Source organism: Rhinolophus sinicus, linkage group LG07 (genome assembly GCF_036562045.2).
Source record: "Rhinolophus sinicus isolate RSC01 linkage group LG07, ASM3656204v1, whole genome shotgun sequence".
Lineage (NCBI taxonomy): Eukaryota > Metazoa > Chordata > Mammalia > Chiroptera > Rhinolophidae > Rhinolophus > Rhinolophus sinicus.
Window position 1 is genome coordinate 84,108,009 of NC_133757.1, and position 23,239 is coordinate 84,131,247.

General features: G+C 49.7%; 2 protein-coding genes across 4 annotated transcripts; one reads left to right on the forward strand and one right to left on the reverse strand.

The window, feature by feature from the left end:
• The first annotated feature begins 260 nt into the window (after positions 1-260).
• On the forward strand, positions 261-8,942 carry KRI1 (KRI1 homolog). Of its 2 annotated transcripts, none has more exons than XM_019744973.2 (19): positions 261-431; positions 548-621; positions 1,291-1,396; positions 1,720-1,825; positions 2,081-2,135; positions 2,211-2,260; positions 2,533-2,629; positions 2,719-2,796; positions 3,088-3,215; positions 3,535-3,661; positions 3,747-3,842; positions 3,937-4,107; positions 5,124-5,199; positions 5,300-5,388; positions 5,473-5,599; positions 5,685-5,815; positions 7,122-7,186; positions 7,289-7,384; positions 8,005-8,942. In XM_019744973.2, exons 1-19 carry the CDS (start codon positions 320-322, stop codon positions 8,342-8,344), a joined length of 2,124 nt encoding a protein of 707 aa, XP_019600532.2. In that variant the 5' UTR covers positions 261-319; the 3' UTR covers positions 8,345-8,942. The 2 variants fall into 2 exon arrangements, with proteins under 2 accessions (XP_019600532.2, XP_019600533.2); XM_019744974.2 differs by having other exon boundaries at positions 263-431; positions 2,214-2,260.
• Positions 8,572-14,857, reverse strand: ATG4D (autophagy related 4D cysteine peptidase). Of its 2 annotated transcripts, XM_019744976.2 has the most exons (10): positions 14,211-14,857; positions 13,604-13,687; positions 13,349-13,522; positions 12,789-13,065; positions 12,651-12,715; positions 11,064-11,194; positions 10,065-10,143; positions 9,917-9,993; positions 9,717-9,836; positions 8,572-9,149 (listed from the first exon to the last, which is right to left on the reverse strand). In XM_019744976.2, exons 1-10 carry the CDS (start codon positions 14,440-14,442, stop codon positions 8,967-8,969), a joined length of 1,422 nt encoding a protein of 473 aa, XP_019600535.1. In that variant the 5' UTR covers positions 14,443-14,857; the 3' UTR covers positions 8,572-8,966. The 2 variants fall into 2 exon arrangements, with proteins under 2 accessions (XP_019600535.1, XP_019600536.1); XM_019744977.2 differs by lacking the exon at positions 13,349-13,522 and having other exon boundaries at positions 14,211-14,587.
• Positions 14,858-23,239: the final 8,382 nt, after the last annotated feature.

Below are 23,239 nucleotides of genomic sequence, written 5' to 3' on the forward strand. Positions count from 1 at the left end.
GCGCTAGGTGGAGCAGCGGTTTGCGCTGTCGGAACGGAAGGGAAGCAGGAAACCGCGAGTGGAGAAAGGGCCCCCAGATGTCAGCTGGGTGCCGGAGCTCCGGGGGTTGGGTGGGGTGGGCGGTGGCAGCAGCCTTCCCCGCAGAGGCGTAATACATGGGCGGGGACTGCGGTCAAGGGGCGTAAGGAATCCCGGAAAAACCAGGGGTGGGGTTAGGCGCTGTCCGCGAGTCTCCGCCCTCTTTAAAGCTCGAGTTTGGGCGGGGCCAAGAGCAGACCTGCCTGCTTGTGAGGGGCGGTGCTCGCGGTACGCGTGCGCAATGGGCCGCAGAGCCGCCATGCCGGAGTCGCGCGGGCCGTCACCCTTGCGGGTGAACGCAGCGTTCGCCGCACGGTATGGCCGCTACCGGGAACGCGAGGAGCTGCAGCGACGTGAGTGCAGGGCGCATGCGCACATAGCGCCGGCGCTGCAGGGTCGTCGGGACGTGGGGGTGTTGATCTGGTCCTCCCCAGGCTGATCTGGGGGGGCTCCCGTCTGTGCCCCGCAGTGAAAGATCGCTACCGGGACCGAGACAGCGGTGACGACTCCAGCTCCGAGTCAGACTCCAGCGACGAGCGCGTTGTGAGCTTCCTCATCCCGGTCCCGGACGTGCGGAAGGCATTCAAGCCCCCCACCGCATCCTGACCCCTACTACAGGGGGTGGCTAACCCCCAACTCCGTTGCTTCCTGCCGGAGCGTCCAACCCAGTCCCCAATCCCATGCGCGACAGCGCCCTTCCCTTCCCCAGGCGGTTGCCAAATCCCCCTCGCCCCCCTCCCCCGCCAAGGGTCCATCTGCCCATACTGATGTGTTTTGTGCGAGCCCTTTGTCCCCCATTTACTCTTCCAAGAATCTAACCATTTCTGTGTCCTACTCTGTCCCGGAAGTGGTACATCTCTGCCACATGGGGTTGCTCCCCACATCTGCTGCATCTTCCCACCTCACTGTGCAGCCAAGCCCCTCCTGTTGTTCACTATGTGCCCACCTTCCCCATGTCAATCCCTTGTCCCAGGAAGTACCCTCCCTTTGCCCCACTACCTACTTCTGTCTCTTACCCCGTACTTAGGTGTGGCCTGCCCTGCCTTCTCCCACTTTCACCCAGCCACACCGGCTTCTCCCCAGTGGCATCCCCGTTCCTCCTAATGTATACCCCTCCCACCACCCTAATTCCAACACCCTCTTAGTCCACCTGCCCCAGTTCCTTACTGCCCCCCCTCTTGAAGTCTCTCACCGATCCTTTTTCTGCCCTAGGAATTTGACCCCCAACAGGAGCGTGACTTTTACAGGACTCTCTCCTTGTTGAAGAAAAAGGACCCCCGCATTTATCAGAAAGATGCCACCTTCTACCAGAGAACAGGTCTGAGGCTGCTCCTTCCCAAGGCCCAGATTCCTCATTGCCTTATGGTTTGTTGTGACTATATAAGGAATCATTTTACTTCAAAAGTGCTTAGTAGAGGGTCTTAGGTGTGCTTGGTACTTACTGTTCAGAGCATGAGATACTCACTGAATGATCACCACCAGGAACTTACTGCCAGGTGGTAGCTGGTGTGATACCTGTTGTATAGCAGGGAACTGGTGGCTTTTAAGCCTCTACCTGACCTAGCCCAGCCCAGTGGGATTCTCTCCCTGGGAAGGAAGGGGATTGTGGGTGATGGCAGGTGTCTTCTGGTGGCCCCGCAGCAACGTCCTCGGAGAGCGAGGGGGAACTGGCAGTCGAGAAGCAAAAGAAGGTGCGGCCCATGTACCTGAAGGACTACGAGAGGAAGGTTATCTTGGAGAAAGAAGGGTGAGGAAAAGGCTTAACACATACCACCCCCTATCCCACCTTCCCAAAGCAGGCAGACACATGGGGAGCTTAGGGGCAGGTGTGGGAAGAAGCCATTGACTCACCAGAATTGAGGGAAACCCAGAGAGCAGGCTCCTTGGTGACTGCTTGTACCCCACTGGCTCTTCTACCTGTTGCTCATAAGCATTCCCCACCCCACTGGGATGGACAGGCTGTGGGGAGTCTGTTTTGAAGCCCCCACCCTTCCTTGCACAGCAAATATGTCGACGAGGAGAATTCAGATGGGGAGACCTCCAATCAGAGACTCCAGGTGGGTGGGGTGGAGGCCTGGGGTGGGCTGAGGGGCCCGAGGCTGAGCCTGAGGCCCACAGCATCCTCTCTGCAGCAGGTCTCATCAAAAAGTTACGTGGAGGAGCAGCAACAGCTCAAGAAAAGGTGAGCTGGGGGGGCGAGTGCCCAAATGGATAGCATTTGAGGCTCTGGGGTTGGACAGGCCTGGGTTCAAATCCTGTTCTGTTGCTTAATGGCTGTGTGTTCTTGGGCATGTTACTTTTTCTTTCCATACCTCAGTTTCCTGATCTGTTAAATGGGCTTGATAAGGCCCTCTATGTCTCAGAAGTACTCTGAGCTTGTGAATGGGGTTAATCTTGGGGCAGTGGGCAGGGGCCAGCCTGCCTCTCCTGAGACTTGTTCTCTTGTGTGAGCAGCTTCCGGGCATTCATAGAGGACAGTGAGGATGAGAACAGTGCTGGAGAAGGTGGCTCTGGGTTGTTGCAGAAACGTGCCAAAACAAAAGAGGAGAAGGTGTGTGCTGGGGCTCTGCTAGACCTGGGCTCGTGGCAGGGAGCAGGCTCTGGGGTTCCTGCAGACCCTGAGCGCTGGCCTTCCCCCAGGCCCAGGACCATGCTGACTATGTCGAATGGCTGAAGGGGCAAAAGGAGATTCAGAACCTTGAGACCCTGACAGAGCTGGTGAGTTTCCACACGTAGTTGCTGAAGGACTGTATTGCCTTTCCCGCCTCTAACCAACCTTTTTCCAGAAACCAACCTTTAAAAGGGTAGCTAAGAACAACATACTCTGGAGATAGGGTGAACTCATCTCTGGGCCTCAGTTTTTACATCTATGAAATGGGGATACTGCCTCTCATCTACTTTACAGGTTGGCTGTGAAATTTGTCACTTGATTCCACTTGGTACGCGTGTCTGCCTTCCTTCCCTGTGTCCGAGTCTATAACGTGGGTCCTGTCACTGCTTTACCCCCAGACTCACCTCAAGGAATATTGGAACAACCCAGAACTGGATGAAGGGGAGCAGTTCCTACGGGATTACATCCTCAACAAACGCTATGAGGAGGAGGGAGAGGAGGAGGAGGAGGAGGAAGAGGAGGAAGGGTGAGCAGCCATGTCCCCCACCAGGGCCCTGGAGCCAATACTGGCCAGAAAGCAAGGGGTACCAGGTGATTACTTTTTTCACACAGATGGTAGTAGAATTAGTCATCTGTGAAGAAGGGCCGCAGAGTGTGGGCTCTTGGAGCCAAGTGGCACTAGTTCAAATCCTGACCCTGCTGCTAGACTTCGGGGCCTCTGTTTCCCCGTCTGTATAGTGGGGCTAGTGGTAGCACTCTACTGTAGCGTTCTTGAGAGGATTGAGTGAGTTAATATGGCTGGTATACAGGAGCTCGGCTGACGCCAGCCCCATCTCATCCCTCAGGGTCTCAGGTCCTCCAGTCCAGTTGGCTGTGGAGGACTCCTCAGATGAGGGGGAGCTATTTCTGAAGAAGCAGGAGGACTTCGAGCACAAATACAACTTCCGCTTTGAGGAGCCGGACTCAGCCTTGGTGGGTGGCCAGGGCTGGGCTTTGGGAGGAGCCGGCTTGTAGGGCCCAGGCCAGGAGATATAACAGAATCATCTCTGGTCCACAGGTCAAGACCTACCCTCGGAGCATCACGTCCTCTGTGCGCCGTAAGGATGAGCGCAGGAAGGAGAGGAGGGAGGAGACTCGGGAGCGAAAGAGGAGGGTGAGTGTGGGGGTGGTGGGTTCGGGTGGGCCCCCTAGCCTGTGGGGAGAGCCTATATCTTCCTTCTCCCCACCCCCCGGCCTGCCACCCACAGGAGAAAGCGAAAAAGCAGGAGGAGCTCAAGCAGCTGAAGAACCTGAAGAGGAAGGAGATTCTGGCCAAGCTGGAGAAACTGCGGCAGGTTACCGGCAACAGGACGCTGGGCTTTGAGGAGCGGGACCTCGAGGATGACTTCGACCCCACCCAGCATGACCAACTTATGCAGGTGTGGCCCCTATTCCCTGGCCCGGTCATGCAGCTCAGTGCTCAGGAGCGTGGCTCCGGAATCAGTGGTCATTTCCTGGCTGTGTGGTCTCAGAAAAGTGATTGGACCTCTCTGAGCTTTTGTAAAGTGGTCTAACCATAGCATCTATCTCAGAACTGTAGTAAGGATAGCTGGAGAGGAATACATATAAAAGTTTTAGCTGGTAAGTGCTCAAGGAACAGTGGGTTGCTGTATTTCCTTTAAACTCATTCATTATGTCGTTAATGCTTTTTGTTGTACTTGTGGGAACATAGCATCAGGCCATAGAAACAGGTGATAAGGCTGTGTGTGGGAAGCAGTGGGGACTGCAGGAACCCCAAAGAGGCCCCTGACCATGTCTGGGAGGTCAGCGAAGGGGACTGAGGATGTATAGGTGGGCCATGTGAAAACCAGAGTGTGTGTGGGGGTGCTGTGTAGTCTGAGTTTAGTCTTCCCTTTCTAGAAGTTTCTCCCTCCTGAGCGTCAGTTTCTCAATAGAATGGAGGTAGTTTCTGTGTCAGTGTGCTTGTACATATGCAGTGAGATGCAGCCAGCTTTGGGCATATAGTAGGTGCTCAGTAAATGACTTGATTAGCAATATCTGCCGTTGCTAGGTACCCACTGGGCATTGGGGTTCCAGTAAGGGCCCAATACAGTGTCAGCCCTCTTGGAGCTCATGGAGTAGCAAGAACCAGTGTAACACTCATTGATCACCTACTGTATACCAAGCACCAGAAAGCATAGCGGTCCCTGCCCTCTCGAAGTCCCCAGTCTAGTGGCAGGCACTTAACTGTATGGTTATAACCTTCAGGGTTCTTAGCAGTGATGGGGACACGTAGGGGGAGGTGGGGTCTTAGAGGTGTCCCCTGGCCTGCTTTGTCAGGCCCACATCAGCAGCTGCATTCTGAGAGGGTGCTGGGGAGCCATGAGTGGTGCAGGAGGAAAGCTGACTGAGGGCAGTGGGCCCTGCTTACCCTCTTGGCCCCCTGACCTTGCAGAAATGCTTCGGGGACGAGTACTATGGCACCATGGAAGAGGAGAAGCCGCAATTTGAGGAAGAGGAAGGGCTTGAAGGTGAGGTCACCAGGCTAGGGTGGGAATGCTGGGCCTAAAGCCTGAGATCCCACCCTGAACCCCCTGAGGCCCCCACTTCCTGTCTGTCCTCTGGAACCAGATGACTGGAACTGGGACGCATGGGCTGGACAGGAGCAGGGTGGAGATTGGAGCCACCAGGAGCTGCACTGTGAGGACCCAGGCTTCAATGTAGGTGCCATGCGCAGGGGGATGGCGGGGCCTTAGAGGGTCCCAGGGGTCCTGAGGGCTGGCCTGACCTGCATACCCCGGCAGATGGATGCCGACTATGACCCCAGCCAACCACGGAAGAAGCAGTTTGAGGCCCCCTCTACAGGCAAGAAGAAGCGCAAGTCGCCTTTTGCTGCTGCTGTGGGGCAGAAAAAGCCCATATTCAACCCTGGTGAGGCTCTGGGCGGGCAGGCAGTAGGCAGGCAGGGGCTCCATAGGGCCTGGCTCACCCCAGCAGCCTGGCTCTCCCCATGCAGAGGACAAGACATTTGAGGAGTACCTGGACGAGTATTACCGGCTGGACTATGAGGACGTCATCGACGACCTGCCCTGTCGCTTCAAGTACCGCGCTGTGGTGCCCTGTGACTTTGGGCTCAGCACCGAGGAGGTAGGACTCCCAGTGGGCGCGGGACACTAGGAGATGCCCAGTAGGTAAGAGGTAGCACAAGCCAGCAGGTGCTGCCACAGCACCTGTTTCCTCATCTCGAAAATAACAGGAATAGTGCTAATGACAGTATTAATAATATTTCCTGCCTCACGGTTTCTGTGAGACGGAGGGCTTCAAACAGCCCCTTGTAAATATTACAGTTGACCCTTGAACAGCATGGGGATTAGGGGCACCGACCCCTGTGCAGTTGAAAATCCCTGTGTAACTTTTAATTCCCCAAAAACTCAACTATAGTTGGCCCTTCGTATCTGTGGGTTTTGTATCTGCATATTAATAGCTTACTGTTGACCAGAAGCCTTAATACTGTAAACAGTTAACGCATATTTTGTTGTACGTTATATACAATATTACAATAAACTAGAGAAAAGAAAATGTTAGAATCATAAGGAAGAAAACATTTACTGTATTTATTGAAAGATCCACATTTAAGTGGACTCGTGCGGTTCAAACCCGTGTTGTTCAGGGATCAGCTGTCTTTGTTACTATATATCTGCAGCAGGGTGGCGATTAAGACTAGGTGGGCTCTGGAACCAGATGGCCTGGGTTCAAATCCTGGCTTAGCTACTTACCAGCTGTGAGACCTTGGGCATGTGACTTTAGGCTCAGTGCCTCAGTTTCCCCATCTATAAAACAGGCCTAATAGCCCCCACCTTGTGGCTGTGGGGCTGAAATGAATGTGTGGCTTTTTGAACGGCACTTGTCCCTTAGCCATGATGGCTGTGGGTGCTCCACTCTTCATGGTCAGTAAAAATAGCCAATGTTTATTGAGCTCATATCACCTGCATTCCCTCAGTCTTCTCGATGACCTTCCAGGAGGTTCTGAGGGGATGCCCACCTTATGAGGAAACGGAGGCCTGGAGGCAGGAGCCTGGGAGATGGGAACCTGGCCTCATCTATAATTAGCACATTTGGTGACTGGCATAGAGACCCCTGCCCTGAGGCTGCTGGGATGTGGTGAATGGGTGCGGGCTCCAGGGCCCCAGGCCAAAACTGGAATCTGTAATCAGCCACTTCCTGGCTATGTGACTTGGAGCAGAACCCTTTTCTGAGTGTTTTCCCATTTGATGTCCTCCACAAAAAACATGGATTGCCCTCAACAGAAATCCGATCTCTCCCATCATCATGACCTCCCTGCCAGGTGGTACTAGCATCACCTGCTTTGAGTGATGAGGTGACTGAAGCTTAGGGTCAGCGCCCCTTCCCCCTCTCCCCCCAGGGCTAATGCACCCCTTCCCATTCCATACAGATCCTCGCTGCTGATGACAAGGAGCTGAACCGGTGGTGCTCCCTGAAGAAGACCTGCATGTACAGGTGACGGGGGGTGGGGCCAGGTATTCAGGAGAAAGGGTGGGCAGGCACACACGGTCACCCCCAGAGCACGCACTGACAGGCACGTCCACTGGGCACTTGCAGGTCGGAGCAGGAGGAGCTGCAGGACAAGAGGGCATACAGCCAGAAGGCCCAGAACTCATGGAAAAAGAGGCAGATCTTCAAGTCGCTCTGCCCAGAGTGAGTGTCACTGGCTGGGGGAAGATGGGCTGGGGAGCCTGCCAGGCCCGGAGGGGTTTGCATGTCAGCCATTTAGTGCATGACCTTGGGAATGCCCTCTCCTCTCGGACCTGGATTCAAACCTGGGCTACAGCTGTGAGACCTTGGGCGTCACTTGCCCCTCTAGGGCATTTCCTCATTTATAAAATGGAGATAAAGACGGATCATTTCTTGTTGGTTTTTTGGGGATTAAGTGAATCAATTTGTTAGAAGTGCTTAAAACATGGTAAATGCCGAATAGGTTTTAGCTACTGTTACCGTGTTAGTTCCTGGTCTATATATAAAGCAGGGGTGGTAGGAGTTCACAGAGTTGGTTTAAGCTGAAATGAGTTAATTTATGTGAATAGCTTAGTGTAGGCCTGGGCTCAAATACCAGAATTATCTGTAACAGTCCACTGTCAGGGTTCAGTAGAAAAACCCTGGTTTTGGTGTCAGATCCGGGTTTTAATTCCAGGTAGGCCCTTGAATTGCTGCATCGTCATCTCTCTGTTCCTCTCCTTTCCTCATCTGTAAAATGGGGGATGTGTACCCAGGAAGGGGCCTAATCATGCCTGGCTTGAGCCCTGACTTTCCTCCCCCAGGACAGAGACACCCACGGAAGCCACAGGGAAGCCACAGAGCGACAAAGCCAGCCCGCAGGGGCAGCTGCTGGCACCTGATGGGGCCTGTGGGAAGCGGCTCCGGCCTGAGAGCCCCCCAGCAAAGGAAGAGGCGGACCCTGCGTCACCCACTGAGAAGCCAGCCCCCCAGAGGCAAAGGAAGGGCAAGAAGGCTCGTCTCCTGGGCCCCACCGTGACGCTTGGTGGACACAAGTTCAGCCATCAGAGACTGCAGGCCTTTGGCCTCAATCCAAAACGGCTGCACTTCCGCCTGCTGGGCCGGCAACGGAGGAAGCAACAGGGGCCCAAGAATGGCCCCTGAGCACCATGGAGCAGGCAGGGTCCCCCAGATTCCTTCCCTCCAATTAAGCCCCTGAATGCATCACCCTCTTGTTGACTGTTGAGCTACAAGTCTGTGGGCAAGGGAGAATTCCCATCTTACAGATGTGGAAGCTGAGGCCCATTTAACAAGCTCCCCAGGCAACTTGGAAACCTCACCTTTAGACACACCCTGGGCCCCATCTCTTACATGCTGGGTCCAGCCATAGCTGAGGTCAAGTCAAACGGCTTTATTAGCCCCCAGCAGTCACAGTTCCCCATGGCCACCAGCCCTTAGCAGGACGGGGGCCTCGAGACCAGTGATGGGCACAGGCGGTCCAGTGCAAACTACAGTACTTGAGTCAGGCCCTGAGTGGTTGCCCAGGAGCCCGCCCTCCCTCTGCCCTGTGACGAGGGCCCAGCTGGTGGGAGGCGGGCCTGCAGGCTCTGTCCCTGGCTGAATGGCCCCAGCCTGGAGATTTCCAGGGCTGGTCTCAGCTGCTTTATCCAGGGGGTGAGGAGGGGGAGTCCCATCACCACCAAAGTTCAATAAGCTCCTACACCCAGTGTGACATAAATAAAAAAATAAATAGTGTCTGTTCCATCTTCTCCCCCATCCCATCCCTTTATAAAAACACAAAGTCCTCGGAGCTTGGGCGCTTGGCCTTGAGGAGCCGCCCAGTTCGAGGAAGCTGCAAAGCTGGCTGGGAGAGCTGGGAGCAGAGGTGGTCCACGCTGTGGTCCTGAGCATGGCCCTCAGCCAGGGTGAACATGGGGTATCGTTCTGTGGCCGAGGAGGAACTGAGGACCTGATGGGAGGAGGGAGAGCAGATCAAAAAGCAGTAGCCATGTGGCTTATCCTGCAGGCGTAGCTAGCCTATCAGGTACAGGAGTATTTAAAAGGTGCTGCCTGAACTCAGCTCCCATTCCTCTAGGGCAGTGGCCCAGGCCAGACAATCAGCACCTTCTGTTCCCTGGGACAGTGACTGGTTCAGTGAAGAGCATGTGACCAGCCAATGAAAGGCAGCCCTGGAAATTCTGCTGTGAAAGGGGTTCCCTTTGCACTGAACTAGGAAGTAGGTGCCAACTCTTGCCACCATAAGGGTAAAGCCCTGATGGTATAGTAGAGCCAAGAGATGGGGAGAGGTCCTACCACTTGAGCTCCTGAGTACAGCTGTCTGCCATACTAGCAATGCTCCTAACTTCACATTCTGTCCCTTTTTTGGGGTCTATTCAGAGCTGGGCCTTTGTAGAATGACAATCTTGGTAACAGCCTACAAGCAGCCTGTTAAGGTCTGCTGACCTCAGGACTCTGTTCCTCTCCCACCCCAGCCCAGCCCCTTTCCTCCCCACCCTCCACCACTCTTCTTGCTCACCCTGGTCAGCTCTGAGCACAGTGTCTCAAACTCCTTCCTGTCTCCAGCATAGAACCCCACAGTACAGCTTGGGTCCATCTTGGCGAAGGCCATCTTGCGGGGTGAGGTGCAATGGAAGGACTGGGACAGACAAATGAGGGTAGCTCGGGACCCCAGCTCCCTCCACATGCCCCCAACCCCACCCTGGGATCCCAGCTCACCTCCAGTGGGAAGTCAGCCTGGCTGACATCCACAGTCGACTGGCAGTAGTGGGGGTCCAGGTAGAGCAGAAAGTCATCTGCAGGGGAGGAGGCATGAATGGGGCTGGGGAAGGGTAAGGTGGGGTGGGGTGGGATGGGGCAGGCCTACCCTGGTAGCCGATGAAGTACAGTGAGTGCCGCGGCTTGCCCCCCATGATGCCCAGGCACAGCTCTGAACGTAGGAGCTCCTGCAGGGAGGAGAATGGGCAAGGATGAGGACTCAGGGCAGGTGCTATCAGGCAGTCAGTTAACACACATTTAGCCAAGGCCCAAAGTGCAAGCCCAGGCCTGTGCTGAGCCCTGAGGGCAGCAGTGATCAAGACAGACAATACCACTGTCTTATGGAGCAGACGTGTGGGAGATGAATAAGGAATAAGATCCGTGAGTTATGTGTCAGAAGGTGATAACACTGGGAGAAGAATAAAGGAGAAGAGGGAGCTTTGAAATTATAAATAGGGGAGTCAGGGAAGGCCTCACTAGGAGGTGCTGTTTCAGCAAAGATGGGGAGTTAAGAGTGCATCTTGGAAAACAGCAAGTGCAAAGGTCCTGAGGCAGGTGTGTTCTGAGAACAGTGAGGAGGGCTGTGTGGCAGCAGCAGAGTGAGGAGAGTGGGAGCAGATGAGGTCAAGAAAGGGTCAAGGACATGGTTCAGGGTCCTGTGGGCTATGGGGAGATCTGGAGCCTTTGTTCTGAATGCAAACACACCAGGGTCTTTCCAGCCTTGCCGTTCCCTTTGCCTGGAACACTCCTCGTGTGCCGCTGGCAGGAGCGGGGCTTTCCCAGGCTGCGCGGCCACCCACCTCTAACCTTCATCATGTTAGTTTTGGTTCCTTTACAGTCTGAGTTGTAATGCCAAAACTGTCTATTTGGTTCCAAACCCACTGCCTGTCATTCTATTAGAATGTCCAGTCCCAGAGGGCATGAATTTTTTCCTGTTCGCATATGAATCCCCAGCTGCTGGGAGAGTACTTGGCACACTAACAGGTGCCCTTAACTATTGGATAAACAGATGAAGGAATGAAGGAAGCACATAAGTATATCTAATCCAAGCAGAAAAAAGCCTGGCGGGCTCCTGGAGGGAGGCACGATGGAATGTGGCGGAACCTACCTTCACACAGGGCACATACACGGGGTTGAGAGTCTCGCCACCCAGCCGCACGGGCACTAGGATGACCACAGACTTCCACTCAGCTGTGGGGTCTGGCCTAGCCACCAGGCGTGCCACGTCTGCCTTGTACACTGGAAGGACAGGGTAGCAGGTCACCTTCTCACCACCCTTCAAGCTTCAGAGTGTGGCCCTCCATCCCCAGGGGCCCAACCTCGCCTGAGCAATCTCCGGGGGCGGGGGTGACACTCCCATCATCAGTGGATAAGGACATGTTGCAGAGCCCCCCAACTCTCCCAGATAATCCCAGGGCCTCCAGGCAGGTGTGGACACTTCCATTTTGCAGAGAGTGCATCCAAGGCCCTGAGAATTGGACGAAGAACATATAGCGTGGAGAGTCCTGACTGGCCCTCACTGACTCGGCGCCTGGGTTTGCCAGACGGAAATGGGAGTGCAGAGCGGTTCTCTATGAAGGACTGTGTGTCCCTGCTCCTCAAGTCCGACCCACTGTGTTCTGTTCTCCTCCTCCTCCCTTGCGGGTGCTCAAAGAAGTACACTCAACCCTTTCTGAAGACACAGATGCTATAATCGGAATACCAGTGTTCCCCCAAAATTTTTGATCACCTTAACCCCAAGGTGATGGCATGAGGAGGTACGGCCTTTGGGAAGTGATTAGGATTTTGAGGGTAGAGCCCTTAAGAATAGGATTAGTGCCCTTATAAAAGGGGTAACCCCCAATTTTTTAAAACTATGTACAGTGACGAATGTTAACTAAACATTGTGCAATGTACACAAATATCGAATCATGATGTTCTACACCTGAAACAGTAAGTCAATTACACCTCAATGGAAACAAAACAAAAATGAGACCCCAGAGAGCTTGTTTGCCCCTTCTGCTATGTGAGGACACAGCAAAACGAAAGGAGTGGGCCCCCACCAGACACCAAATCTGCCTGCACCTTGATCTTAGACTTCCCAGTCTCCAGAATTATGAGAAATAAATTCCTATTGTTTATAAGCCACCCAATCTGTGCTATGTTTGTTATAGCAGCCTGAATGGACTATGACAATGACTCTCCATGAAAATTGAAACTTGCCCCAAACCCCTACAATTTTGTATAAAAATTCAGTTTTTGTAGATTCCCTGATACCAACCCATGGAGACTCCTATTAAGACCCTCTCTAAGCGGATTTGGAGGATGATAGGGAACATTTACTATGTGACAAACACTACTCTATGGGTTTAACTTGTATTATTGACTTATGTAATTCTTAGGACAACCCTATGAGGCAGAGGAGACCAGACTTTTCTACGTGTCCGAACTGTTTACAGAGTAAGAGTTAATTGGACTTGAGAGAAGGAAGTCCTTCTGTCCTTTAGTCTGTCACTTAGGCAGCAGCCCCTGAAGTTTCCTTCAGAAGGAGTGGAGGGATCCTGAGCATTTCCCAGTGTAAGCCTTAAATCCTTTCCAAGGATCCCTCTGACCCAGTATTTGTTTCAGCCTCTGAGAAAGGTGGGTCCTAATAGGCAGCTGAGGTAGTGACTGGCTGAGGGTGAGAACTCTATCACCTTGGTTCCCAGTCCCTTACCTGTGCAGTCCTGAGAAACGTACACCACCAAGCGGGTGACCTCTGAGCAGTTCTCAACAGCTTTCCTAGAGGCGGGAGGAAAGGCTTGAGTTCCTGGGGGTACCCAGTGGCTCCCATGTCCCCTATGGCGGCCCTCACCTGAGTATATGTGCCACGAGAGATGGCCCATACCAGTCACCTGCCTTCTTGCCTGAGCTCTGCCCAAGCTCCACCAGCTGGTGTAGGCTGAAGGGGGCCTTGGGGTGGTCAGCGAACCAAGACACAATCTGCCGGTGTCGGCGTTCCTGCTCCAGCTCAGGGGTGCCCTGGGCCCAGCAAGGGGGCATCCAGCGAGCAGGCCCATGGTGCCGGTTGGGAGAGGCCAACCCTGACGGCTCAGGGGGGCTGAGGCCGACATTCTTGGCCCATGTCCAGTCTGGTGAAGATGAAGTACATAATCAACTGGTGCCAATGTGTGGGGGGCACAGTTCCCATTTACTCATGCTTTACACACAATTCTAATGCTCCTGAGATCCCACGTTTAACAATTTTTACATTCCTGAAACTTAATAACTCTAACAATCCCCCTCCCCCACAAAACTTATTTTACACACAATGCTAACATGAATTTAAACTCTTAGCTCACAAACAATTCTAACACTGCTGACCTATGTGGTTGGCTTGTATTCCTGCTGTGCACTACCCCCTCTGCCCCTCACCTCTGGGCAGGAAATGCAGCAGGAGGCCCTGTGCCAGCATCATCTGCCCACTGCGTAACATGCAGCCCCAGCCACAGTCCGAGGTCAGACAGCCCCCAGCGAGGGGCGGGAAGTCCCGGCGGTATGTGAGCCACAGGCGGGACATGAAGTCCCGCTGGAAACGCTGGATGTCACCTACAAGAGCAGGCTTGTCAACTGCCACCAGGAACACCCCTGGGGGCCTCCCTCAACCCTGGCCTGGGGCTACCAGCTCACCCTCACTCTCAAAGCGGTAGCGGCGGCCGCAGAGGTGGACACTGGAGATCTTGCTAAAGCTGGTCCGGCTTTTGACTGTCCAACCTGCGGAGACGTGGGACAGCGAGATGTCGGACATGCAACATAACTGTTATGACAGCAACAGTGCTCCTATTCCCCCACCTGTGAAATGGGGACCATTCTACTTCCCATTTCAAGGGTGGCACTGGGGAATCCATGCCACATTCCTCTTAGATGGAGGCAGGCCCTCTAGGAACAGCCACACCAGTGTTTGTCATCAATTCAGGATGAGTTAAGGCAATTCTAATTATTATACCCATTTTACAGAAGGGGAAAATGGAAGCACAGGGAAGCAAAAAAGCTTGCTCAAGGTCACAGAGGAAGGGACAAGATTTGAAAACAGATTCCCTGGTGGACCTGCCTTAGATCCGCCCTGGGCAGGGCAGGGCGGGGGACTCACAGGTGACTCACAGGAGAACAAATGGTGGAATACTCGGAAAAGAGGGTAGGGTCTGCTTCCTTGACTTCCACGGACCTCTAAGCCTGGCTGAACCCTCAGCTTGCTCGCACCGCAGAACCCAGCCCCCTGGGCCCGCCCCCTCCTCACCGTACTTGACGTTGTTCCAGGCAGTCAGGAACTTCGCCTTAAACTTGTCCACTTCGTCCGGCTCCCCGGGGGCTGCCGCGGACGAGCCCAGAGCGGGACCGCTGGCTCCAGAGGACCCCAGGCCGTTGGGGTCCGAGACTCGGGGCCCCCGCGGTCTGCGGCCCTCGGGGTGGCGCGCGTCCTCGGGGCTCCCGCTCCCGTACTGCACGGCGGCCGGCGATATGGAGTTCATGGGCGCGCGGGACGGGGGGTGGTGGGCGGACCGAGGGCCCGGGTGGGGGCCGCGCGCCAGCGCCCCAGGGGCCAGGACGCGGACAGGACGCGACCGCCCAGGAAGGCGCTAGTCGGCTCCCGACGAGACGACCAGGCCCCCGAACCCGGCACTGGACGCTGTCACAGCCGCCGCCGCCGCCATTTTAGCGGCTCTGACTCGGAAGGAAGGCGGGCGTGACTGATCCGGACGCCCCGCCCCGGACCCCAGCCAGGTCCCCGGCCCCGGTCCCAGGTGGCCGCGCTGGGGCCTCCAGACGTGGCGGCGCCCCACAACTCACACGCCCATCCGCAGCCTTATCGCAGCGCCCAGGAGCGCCGAGCCCCTTCAGGCCCTTATCGGAGGCCCCAGAGCCGGGAAGCCCCGCCCCGGCCCCGCCCCCGCCTGCGCGCTGGGGACTGACCGCTTGGCTGGGCCAGGCGGGGGTCTGAACCTGCCCGAGTCTCTCTGGGGACCAGAGCGCACAGCGTCCCTCTGCGGGTTACGCACCCAGAACCGGCCTCCGCCTGGGGCCAAACCTGTGTGTGATACTTCCTCCCCACCACATTTCCCCCTCCAGCCACACCTTTGTGTGCCTGTTTCCCCAGGAGCAAAAGGGGGCTCAAATACACGTCACAACATAGATGAATCTTCCCAACAATCTTGCTGAGGGAAAGAAACCAGACAAAAAAGAAGAGTATATACTCTTTGGTACCATTTATGTCAAACTCTAGAAAGTGCAACCTCCTAATACCATCAGTGATTGCCTTGGGATGGGGTGGGGAGAGGCGAGATGGAGGAATTTAAAAAGGTGGAGAGGATACCTTTTGGGGTCGTGGATATGTTTAGTACCTGAATTTTGGTGACGATTTCCAGGATGTGAAAACTCATTGGAGTGTACACTTGAAATGTGTGTTGTTTGTTGTATGTCAATTATGCTTCAGTAAAGCTGTAACAATTTTTCAATGCATCTAAATCAGAGGAATGTCAGAAGAAGGAGCTGAAATCATCCGTGTAAAGTTCTTAGAGTGGCATTTGAGGCACAGTTGGGGCTCAGCGAAAGCCAGCCACTACCTGAAAGGCAAGATGACAGAGTAAACTCTGTGAACCACAGATAGGGTGGCCTCTAGTGGCCAGTCCAGGGACACTGTCCTCTGCTGGCTGAAGGAAGTCAGAACAGGATTTGGGTGAGGGTGTGGGACCTGAAGAAGATGTAAAAGGACAGTAACCTCCCGGACTTTTCTTCTGCTCTCCCTCACTCACTTCTTTTCAGCCACACCTGCCTCCTTTCTCAAACTCAACAGGTACCATCCCACCTCAGGACCTTTGCACCTGCTGTTCCCTCTCTTCCCTGAGATATCTGCATGGCTCTCCCTCAGCCTTTTTCAGGACTTTATTCAAGTGTCACTACCGCAAGGTGACCTCCCTCAAAATTCCTCCTTTCCCTGGGCTACTGTCCCCTTTCCCTGCTATATTATTTTTCCAGAGCAATTACCACAACCTGAGTAAGTCAGCTTTGGCTGATGTAACAAATACTGCAGACTGAGTGGCTTAAAAAACAGACATTTATTTCTCACAGTTCTAGAGGGTGGAAGTCTGAGATGAGGGTGCCAGTATAGCTGGGATCTTGGTGAGGGCCTCTTCCTGGTCATGTCCTCATATGAGAGAAATCTCAAGTCTCTTCCTCTTTTTATAAGGGCATTATTCCCATCATGGGGACTCCACCCTCATACCCTCAACTAACTCTAATCACTTCCCAAAGGCCCTACCTCCAAAGACCATCACATCCTCACGAAAGAGATCTCAAGTCTCTTCCTCTTTTTATAAGGGCATATTCCCATTATGGGGACTCCACCCTAATGCCCTCATCTAACTCTAATCACCTCCCAAAGGCCCTACCTCCAAATACCATTACATGGGGGTTAGGGCTTCAACGTGAATTTTGGGGGGACACAAACATTCAAACCATAGCACTGATTTTACACACATACACACAAACACACACAAACACACGCATGGTCTGACAATCAACTTCGCGAACTCATCCTAGAAAAAGTGCTATATACCTCATTGCTGAATATCACTACGGTCACCTTTGAAGCACTCCCCTTGGGAAGCTATGCACTCCAGCACCTAGTCCACCTTTCAAAGCAATTTTGGAACTCTTTTTCTGGAATGGACATCAGAGCTGTCATCCTATTACCCTTGACGCCCTGAATGTCATCTAAATGTCTTCCTTTCAATATTTCCTTTACCTTTGGGTAAAGAAAGAAGTCACTCGAGGCCAGATCAGGTGAGTAGAGAGGGTGTTCCAATACAGTTATTGTTTACTGGCTAAAAACTCCGTCACAGACAGTGCCCTGTGAGCTGGTGCATTGTCGTGATGCAAGAGCCATGAACTGTTGGTGAAAAGTTCAGATTGTCCAACTTTTTCACGCAGCCTTTTCAGCACTTCCAAATAGTAAACTTGGTTAACTGTTTGTCCAGTTCGTACAAATTCACAATGAATAATCCCTCTGATGTCAAAAAAGGTTTGCAACATCATCGCAACGAGTTCGCGACCTTAATTGTCCGACCTTGCGCACATGCACGTACACACACACACACACACACACACACACACACACACTGCCCTCCCAGCTCCAGCCTCCAGCTCCAGTGTCCCCTTGTTCACGGCCTCCTGGCTGCCACCACTGACCTCTCAAATTCACACAGCAGCAGGAAGAACCTATCTATTCATAAAATTATTTTTTTTCAAATGATACATTTTATTTATTTTTAAAATATTTTTCATTTTAAAATCTCTTTTAATTGAGGTATAATTAACATATAACATATTAGTTTTAGGTGTACAACATAATGATTCAATATTTGTATATATTACAAAATGGTCACCACAATAAGTCTAGTTAACATCTGTTAACTAAAAATAAAATAGGGCTTCTAAATATAAAAATACTTTATAAAAATAAAATTATTTATGAGCAATTTTAACCACACCAAAAAAAAAAATCTAGGCCAGGGCTGTCCAGTAGAAACGTAGTGTGAGATATAATTTTCAATATTCTAGTAGCCATGTTGAAAATATATACAAACAATCCAATTAAAGAATGGGCAGAGCATCTGAAAGATGACCATCAGGTACATGAAAAGATGCTCAACATCGCTAATCATCAGGAAAATGCAAATCAAAATCACCTTTAAAATGGCTTTCATCTAAAAGATAAGAGATAAGGGATGGCTTGTTAGCTCAGTTGGTTAAACCAGGTGCTCATAGCAAGGCTGCCGGTTCGATCCCCATATGGACCAATGTGAGCTACGCCCTCCACAACTAGATTGAAACAACTACTTGACTTGGAGCTGATGGGTCCTGGAAAAACATACTTAAAATAAATAAAAGTTAAAAAACAAAAGATAAGAGATAAGAAGTGTTATAACTTAGCATAATGCCCTCAAGATCTAGCTAAGTTGTCAAAAATGATAAGATTTCCTTCTTTTTTCTTTCTTTTTTATTATATATGTATATGTATATATATATATGTATATATATATATATATAAAATGGAATATTGTATGAGGTCTGACAATTAAGTTCACGAACTTGTTGCAATGATGTTGCTAACCTCTTTTGATATCAGAGGGATTATTCATTGTGAATTTGTACGAACTGGACAAACAGTTAACCAAGTTTACTATTTGGAAGTGCTGAAAAGGCTGCGTGAAAAAGTTGGACAATCTGAACTTGTCACCAATAATTCATGGCTCTTGCATCATGACAATGCACCAGCTCACACGGCACTGTCTGTGATGGAGTTTTTAGCCAGTAAACAAATAACTGTGTTGGAACACCCTCCCTACTCACCTGATCTGGCCCCAGTGACTTCTTTCTTTACCCGAAGGTAAAGGAAATATTGAAAGGAAGACATTTTGATGACATTCAGGACATCAAGGGTGATACGATGACAGCTCTGATGGCCATTCCAGAAAAAGAGTTCCAAAATTGCTTTGAAGGGTGGAGTAGGAGCAGGAGTCAGTGCATAGCTTACCAAGGAGAGTACTTGGAAGGTGACCATAGTGATATTCAGCAATGAGGTATGTAGCACTTTTTCTAGGATGAGTTCATGAACTTAATTGTCTGACCTCATATATAATATATAATTATATATATAAATATATAATTATATATAATATTATGTATTATGTAATATTATATATTATATTATATATAATTTATATAAAATAATATATATTTATATATAAATTACATATTTTATATAATAATATATAATTTACATTTATATAAAAATGTATATAATATAATTTATATAATTTATATTTATATAGACATAAATATAATATATAAATTATGTATATTTATATATATAATTTCTTTATCCATTCATCCATTGATGCATACATAGGTTGTTTCCATATTTTGGTTACTGTAAATAATGCTGCAGGGAGCATGGGGGTGCAGATATCTTTTTGAGATAGAATTTTTATTTTCTTCAGGTATATTCCAAGAAGCGAAACTGTTGGTTCATATGGTAGTTGTATTTTTATTTTTATTTTTGAGGAACCTCCATACAGCTTCCCACAGTGGCTGCACCAATTTACAATCCCACCAACAGTTTGTGAGGGTTCCCTTTCATCCTCATCAACACTCATTACGAGGTGTGATCAAAAGGTACTGTGAATGTCTAAATTTAACACTTTGTAAGCGGACATTTTCCCGCCAAATCGCATCGTAACGTGGGGCTTTTTTGACATTTTCTCGCCAAAATTAGACTTTCCGTAAAATATTCATATCTTTCGATCTATTTGATATTTTTCTATGAAACTTTCAGTGTTTTAGTTTAAAAAGAGGTCTCTATTTATTTACTTTGCAAAATTTTTGCAGGTTCCAACTAGAGGCGATATGACGAGTTTACTCGTTTCCCGCAAAAAATGTGTTTTAAAAAAATGTATTATGGTAAAAAACACATTGCGATTAATCCCCCTCAAAATACTCCCCCTAGCTCGAACACACTTATCCCATTGTTCTTGCCACTTTCTGAAGCAATTCTGGAAGCCCTCTTTCCTGAGTGTCTTTACTTCATCCTCCATCATGTCAATGTTCCGTGTTCCACATCGCTTCTGGTACAGCAATTTCTGTCAAATAAAAACATGGTGTGTGCTCATCTACCTTATTCACCGAATCTGGCACCATGCAACTCTGGCTCTTCCCTAAGTGACTTCTGGCTCTTCCCCAAAGTCAAAATGACCATGAAAGGAAAATGTTTTGAATTGATTCAGGACATTGAGACAGTCTGGTAAATGACAGCGTAACTAATGACACTCACCAAAGAGGACTTCCAGAACTGCTTCAGAAAGTGGCAAGAATGATGGGATAAGTGTGTTCGAAGAGAGGGAGAGTATTTTGAGTATTTGGCCAAGCATGGGGAATTAACAATGTATCTTTTACTGTAATACATTTAAAAAAAAAATTTTAAACATTCACTGTATTTTTTGATCACACCTTGTATTTCTTGCCTGTTTAATAATAGCCATTCTGACAGGTATTAGTTGATATCTAATGTGGTTCTGATTTGCATTTCCCTGATCATTAGCGATGTTGAGCATTTTTCATGTACCTGATGGCCGTCTGTATGTCTTATTTGGAAAAATGTCTATTCAGATCCTCCAAAAAGACATAGGTATTGAAGTCCTAACCCCACGTACCTGTGGCTGTGACCTTATTTGGAAATAAGGTCTTTGCCAATGTAATTAGTTAAGATGAGGTCATATTGGATTAGCCTGGGCCCTGAATCCAAGATGACTGGTGTCCTTATAAGAAGACAAAGTGACACAGACACACAGGAAGAAGGTCATGTGACCATGGAGGCAGAGATTGGGGTGATGTAGCTGCAAGCAAACCAGTGAACAACAGTAACCATCAGAAACTAGGAAAAGGCAGGGAAGGATTCTCCCCTCTCCCTTGAAGCCTTCAGAGAGAGCATGGCCCCACTGACACCTTAACTTTGAAATTCTAGCTTCCAGAACTGTGAGAGAATCCAGTTCTGTTTCAAGCAACCCAGTTTGTGGTAGTTTATTACAGCAGCGCCAGGAAACTAATGCAGCCTGTTGATCCCTCCTCTTGTCTAGGCCTCCGCTTGCCCATCACCTGCTCCAAGAGGCCTGCCTTGACTTCTAGCTTGAGCCAGACCTCCTTTATGTGTTCTCAGGCTTCCCCTGACCACAAGTGTAATAATTCCTAATAATTCCTGTGTCATTGCTTGTTAATCACTGTGACAGCGAAAGTCCCATGAAGATGAGTGGCCATGATTCTACTACCATGATTCTTTCAAGAACATCCATTGTCATTTGCAGCACGCCCACACCAAGGGCCAGTGATGACAATGAGGGAAAATGAGCTGCACTTGCTCTCCAGTGCCTCTGGTGCTAGAACATGCTAGATACACAATTACAGTTTGTTGAATGATTAAATAAATGATAATAGAACTTAGTTGTCCTCAGAGCCTCCTCCCAGCTGTTTCTGAGAGTCTCCACAGCTGGCTTCTCTAGGGCTCCAGGTCAACTTCTTGGAGCCTTGCCCTACTGGCTCTGTCTGTCTTAAGTTATTTAACCCTCAGCACAACTCTATACAGTAGGTACAAACATTACCCCCATTTTACAGATGAGGAAATAGAGGCTCAGAAATAAGGGTCATACAATAGAGGAGCTACTATTATTCCCAATGGTAATCTTCATAGGTGCCTTTCATTTAAAACTCAGAAAGCAACCCAATAAAAACATGAGCAAAAGATTTGAACAGACTCTTCACAAATAAAGATAACTGGGTGCCAAGTAGCACATGAAAAGATTCTCAACATCATTAGCCATCAGGGAAATGCAAAATAACATGGCACTGAGATGCTACTGCAAAGCTGTTACAATAGCTAAAATGAAAAAGACTGACATTACCAAGTTCTGGTGAGGACATAAAGGAACTGGGACATTTGAAGTTCATGTAGTTTATTGTATGTCAACAGTACTCGATGGAATTGAAAAAACAAATCAGTATGGTAACATTAGGGCACCAAAGCAAAATTTCACTTGAGTGGAATTCAATAAAGTAGGAGTGTCTTCTCGTGCCTGTAGTTTGGCTTTAGTGCATTAATTTTATCATGGGTCTCTCAGCAATTCCAAGAATGTTTCCACGCCTCTCCACCCAGTTCCCATGCCCCTTAAAATAAATCAGGCTCTAGAAATCCCTTCCAGGCTGAGCAGTTGCTAGAATAAATGACACACTCTTCAAGAAAACATAAATATGGATAGATGCTTTCTCACGATAGATCATTTCCTTTGTCCAACTTTCTTGCTTTCTTGGAGCCATCTGTCCTGCCTCTTGTGCCTATAACACTGAGAGCTGTGTGAGAGAACGCTCTAGAAATGAGCTATTTGTGGCTGTCTTTTTGGCTGAAAGGATGCAAAACTCTTTTTTAATTCAACAAATGTATCCTGAGCATCTATTACGTGGCAGATTCTGGGCTGGATTTGGTGCTACAGCAATGGATAACACAAATACTGTTGTATCCCCTTGGGGTCTTGGAGGTAGGATGTGAGAAATAGATGATGAACTCATTACACAAATGATTACATTGTTATGATTTTAATAAGGGTCATATAGGAAAACACAAGCTTGCAATAGGGGAAGTACACTAGTTTGGGGGGGCTGTGATCCAGGAGGACTTCTCTGAGGAAGCCACATTTAAGCTGGGCTCTGTATTAGTCAGAATAAGTCAACTTTCACTGCAGTAACAAGCAAGTCCAAAGCTCAGTGGTTTAACACAACCTAAGTTTATTTCTCCCTCATTTTACTTATCCTACATGGGACCCAGCTCCACACAGTTGTGCAGGGGTCTGGACTGATGAGGTACCCACGCCCCATCTTGTAGGAGCTGTACCATCTGGAACTCATCACCTCAGTGGGACAAGAGGGAGACAGGAGAAGTGTGTGTGGGCTTTTTGATGTTTCTTGCTCAGAAGTGAGTGACATACAGAAGTGATGTATATCATCTCCACTCACATTTCAGTGGCTGGAATTAGTCAAGGGAGCCACTTAATTCAATGTAGTTTTTCATTCAATGGATACCGGTCTATCCTAGAAATGTCTATCATGGGATCTAAAGGATGAGTAGAAATTAGTCAGAAAAAAGAGAGGAAGGAAGTGCATTCCTGGCAGAATGAAGAGAACATTCAAAGACAGTGGAAGCAAAGAGACAATTCGTCGATGGGCTCAAAATTTAGACAGAAAAGGGTTTTCAATCAAGACCACTATTTCCAGCCAAAATATTGATCAAGCGTAAGGAGCAAGTAAAGACATTTTATTTTATTTAAAAATAATATTTTCGTTTCGGATCACAAGGTACGGGGAAGGGCAAGGTCTGTGACTCCTTGGCTGTCTGTAAATGCCCTTGTACAACAGCAGGCTCATCCTGCCCCCAAGTGTTCTTTCACATACTAACACCTGCAGAGTGTAGCATAGTCCGTGACCGTGTGGGAAGTTTAAACTTGTGTTTTCCAGCTCACCAGCAGATACTGAAACTGAACTGGTTGTTCCAGCTGTCAATTTCCTAAAACTCTCACAAACAAGTCACAGGCAAATTATTCCTGTACAGCTCTGAGAGCCATTAAAACTTTTTCTGTTTAATTAACATTTATAGGCATGACAATGGTTAGTAAAATTACCTAGGTTTCAAGTATACAATTCTGTAATACATCATCTATACATCACATT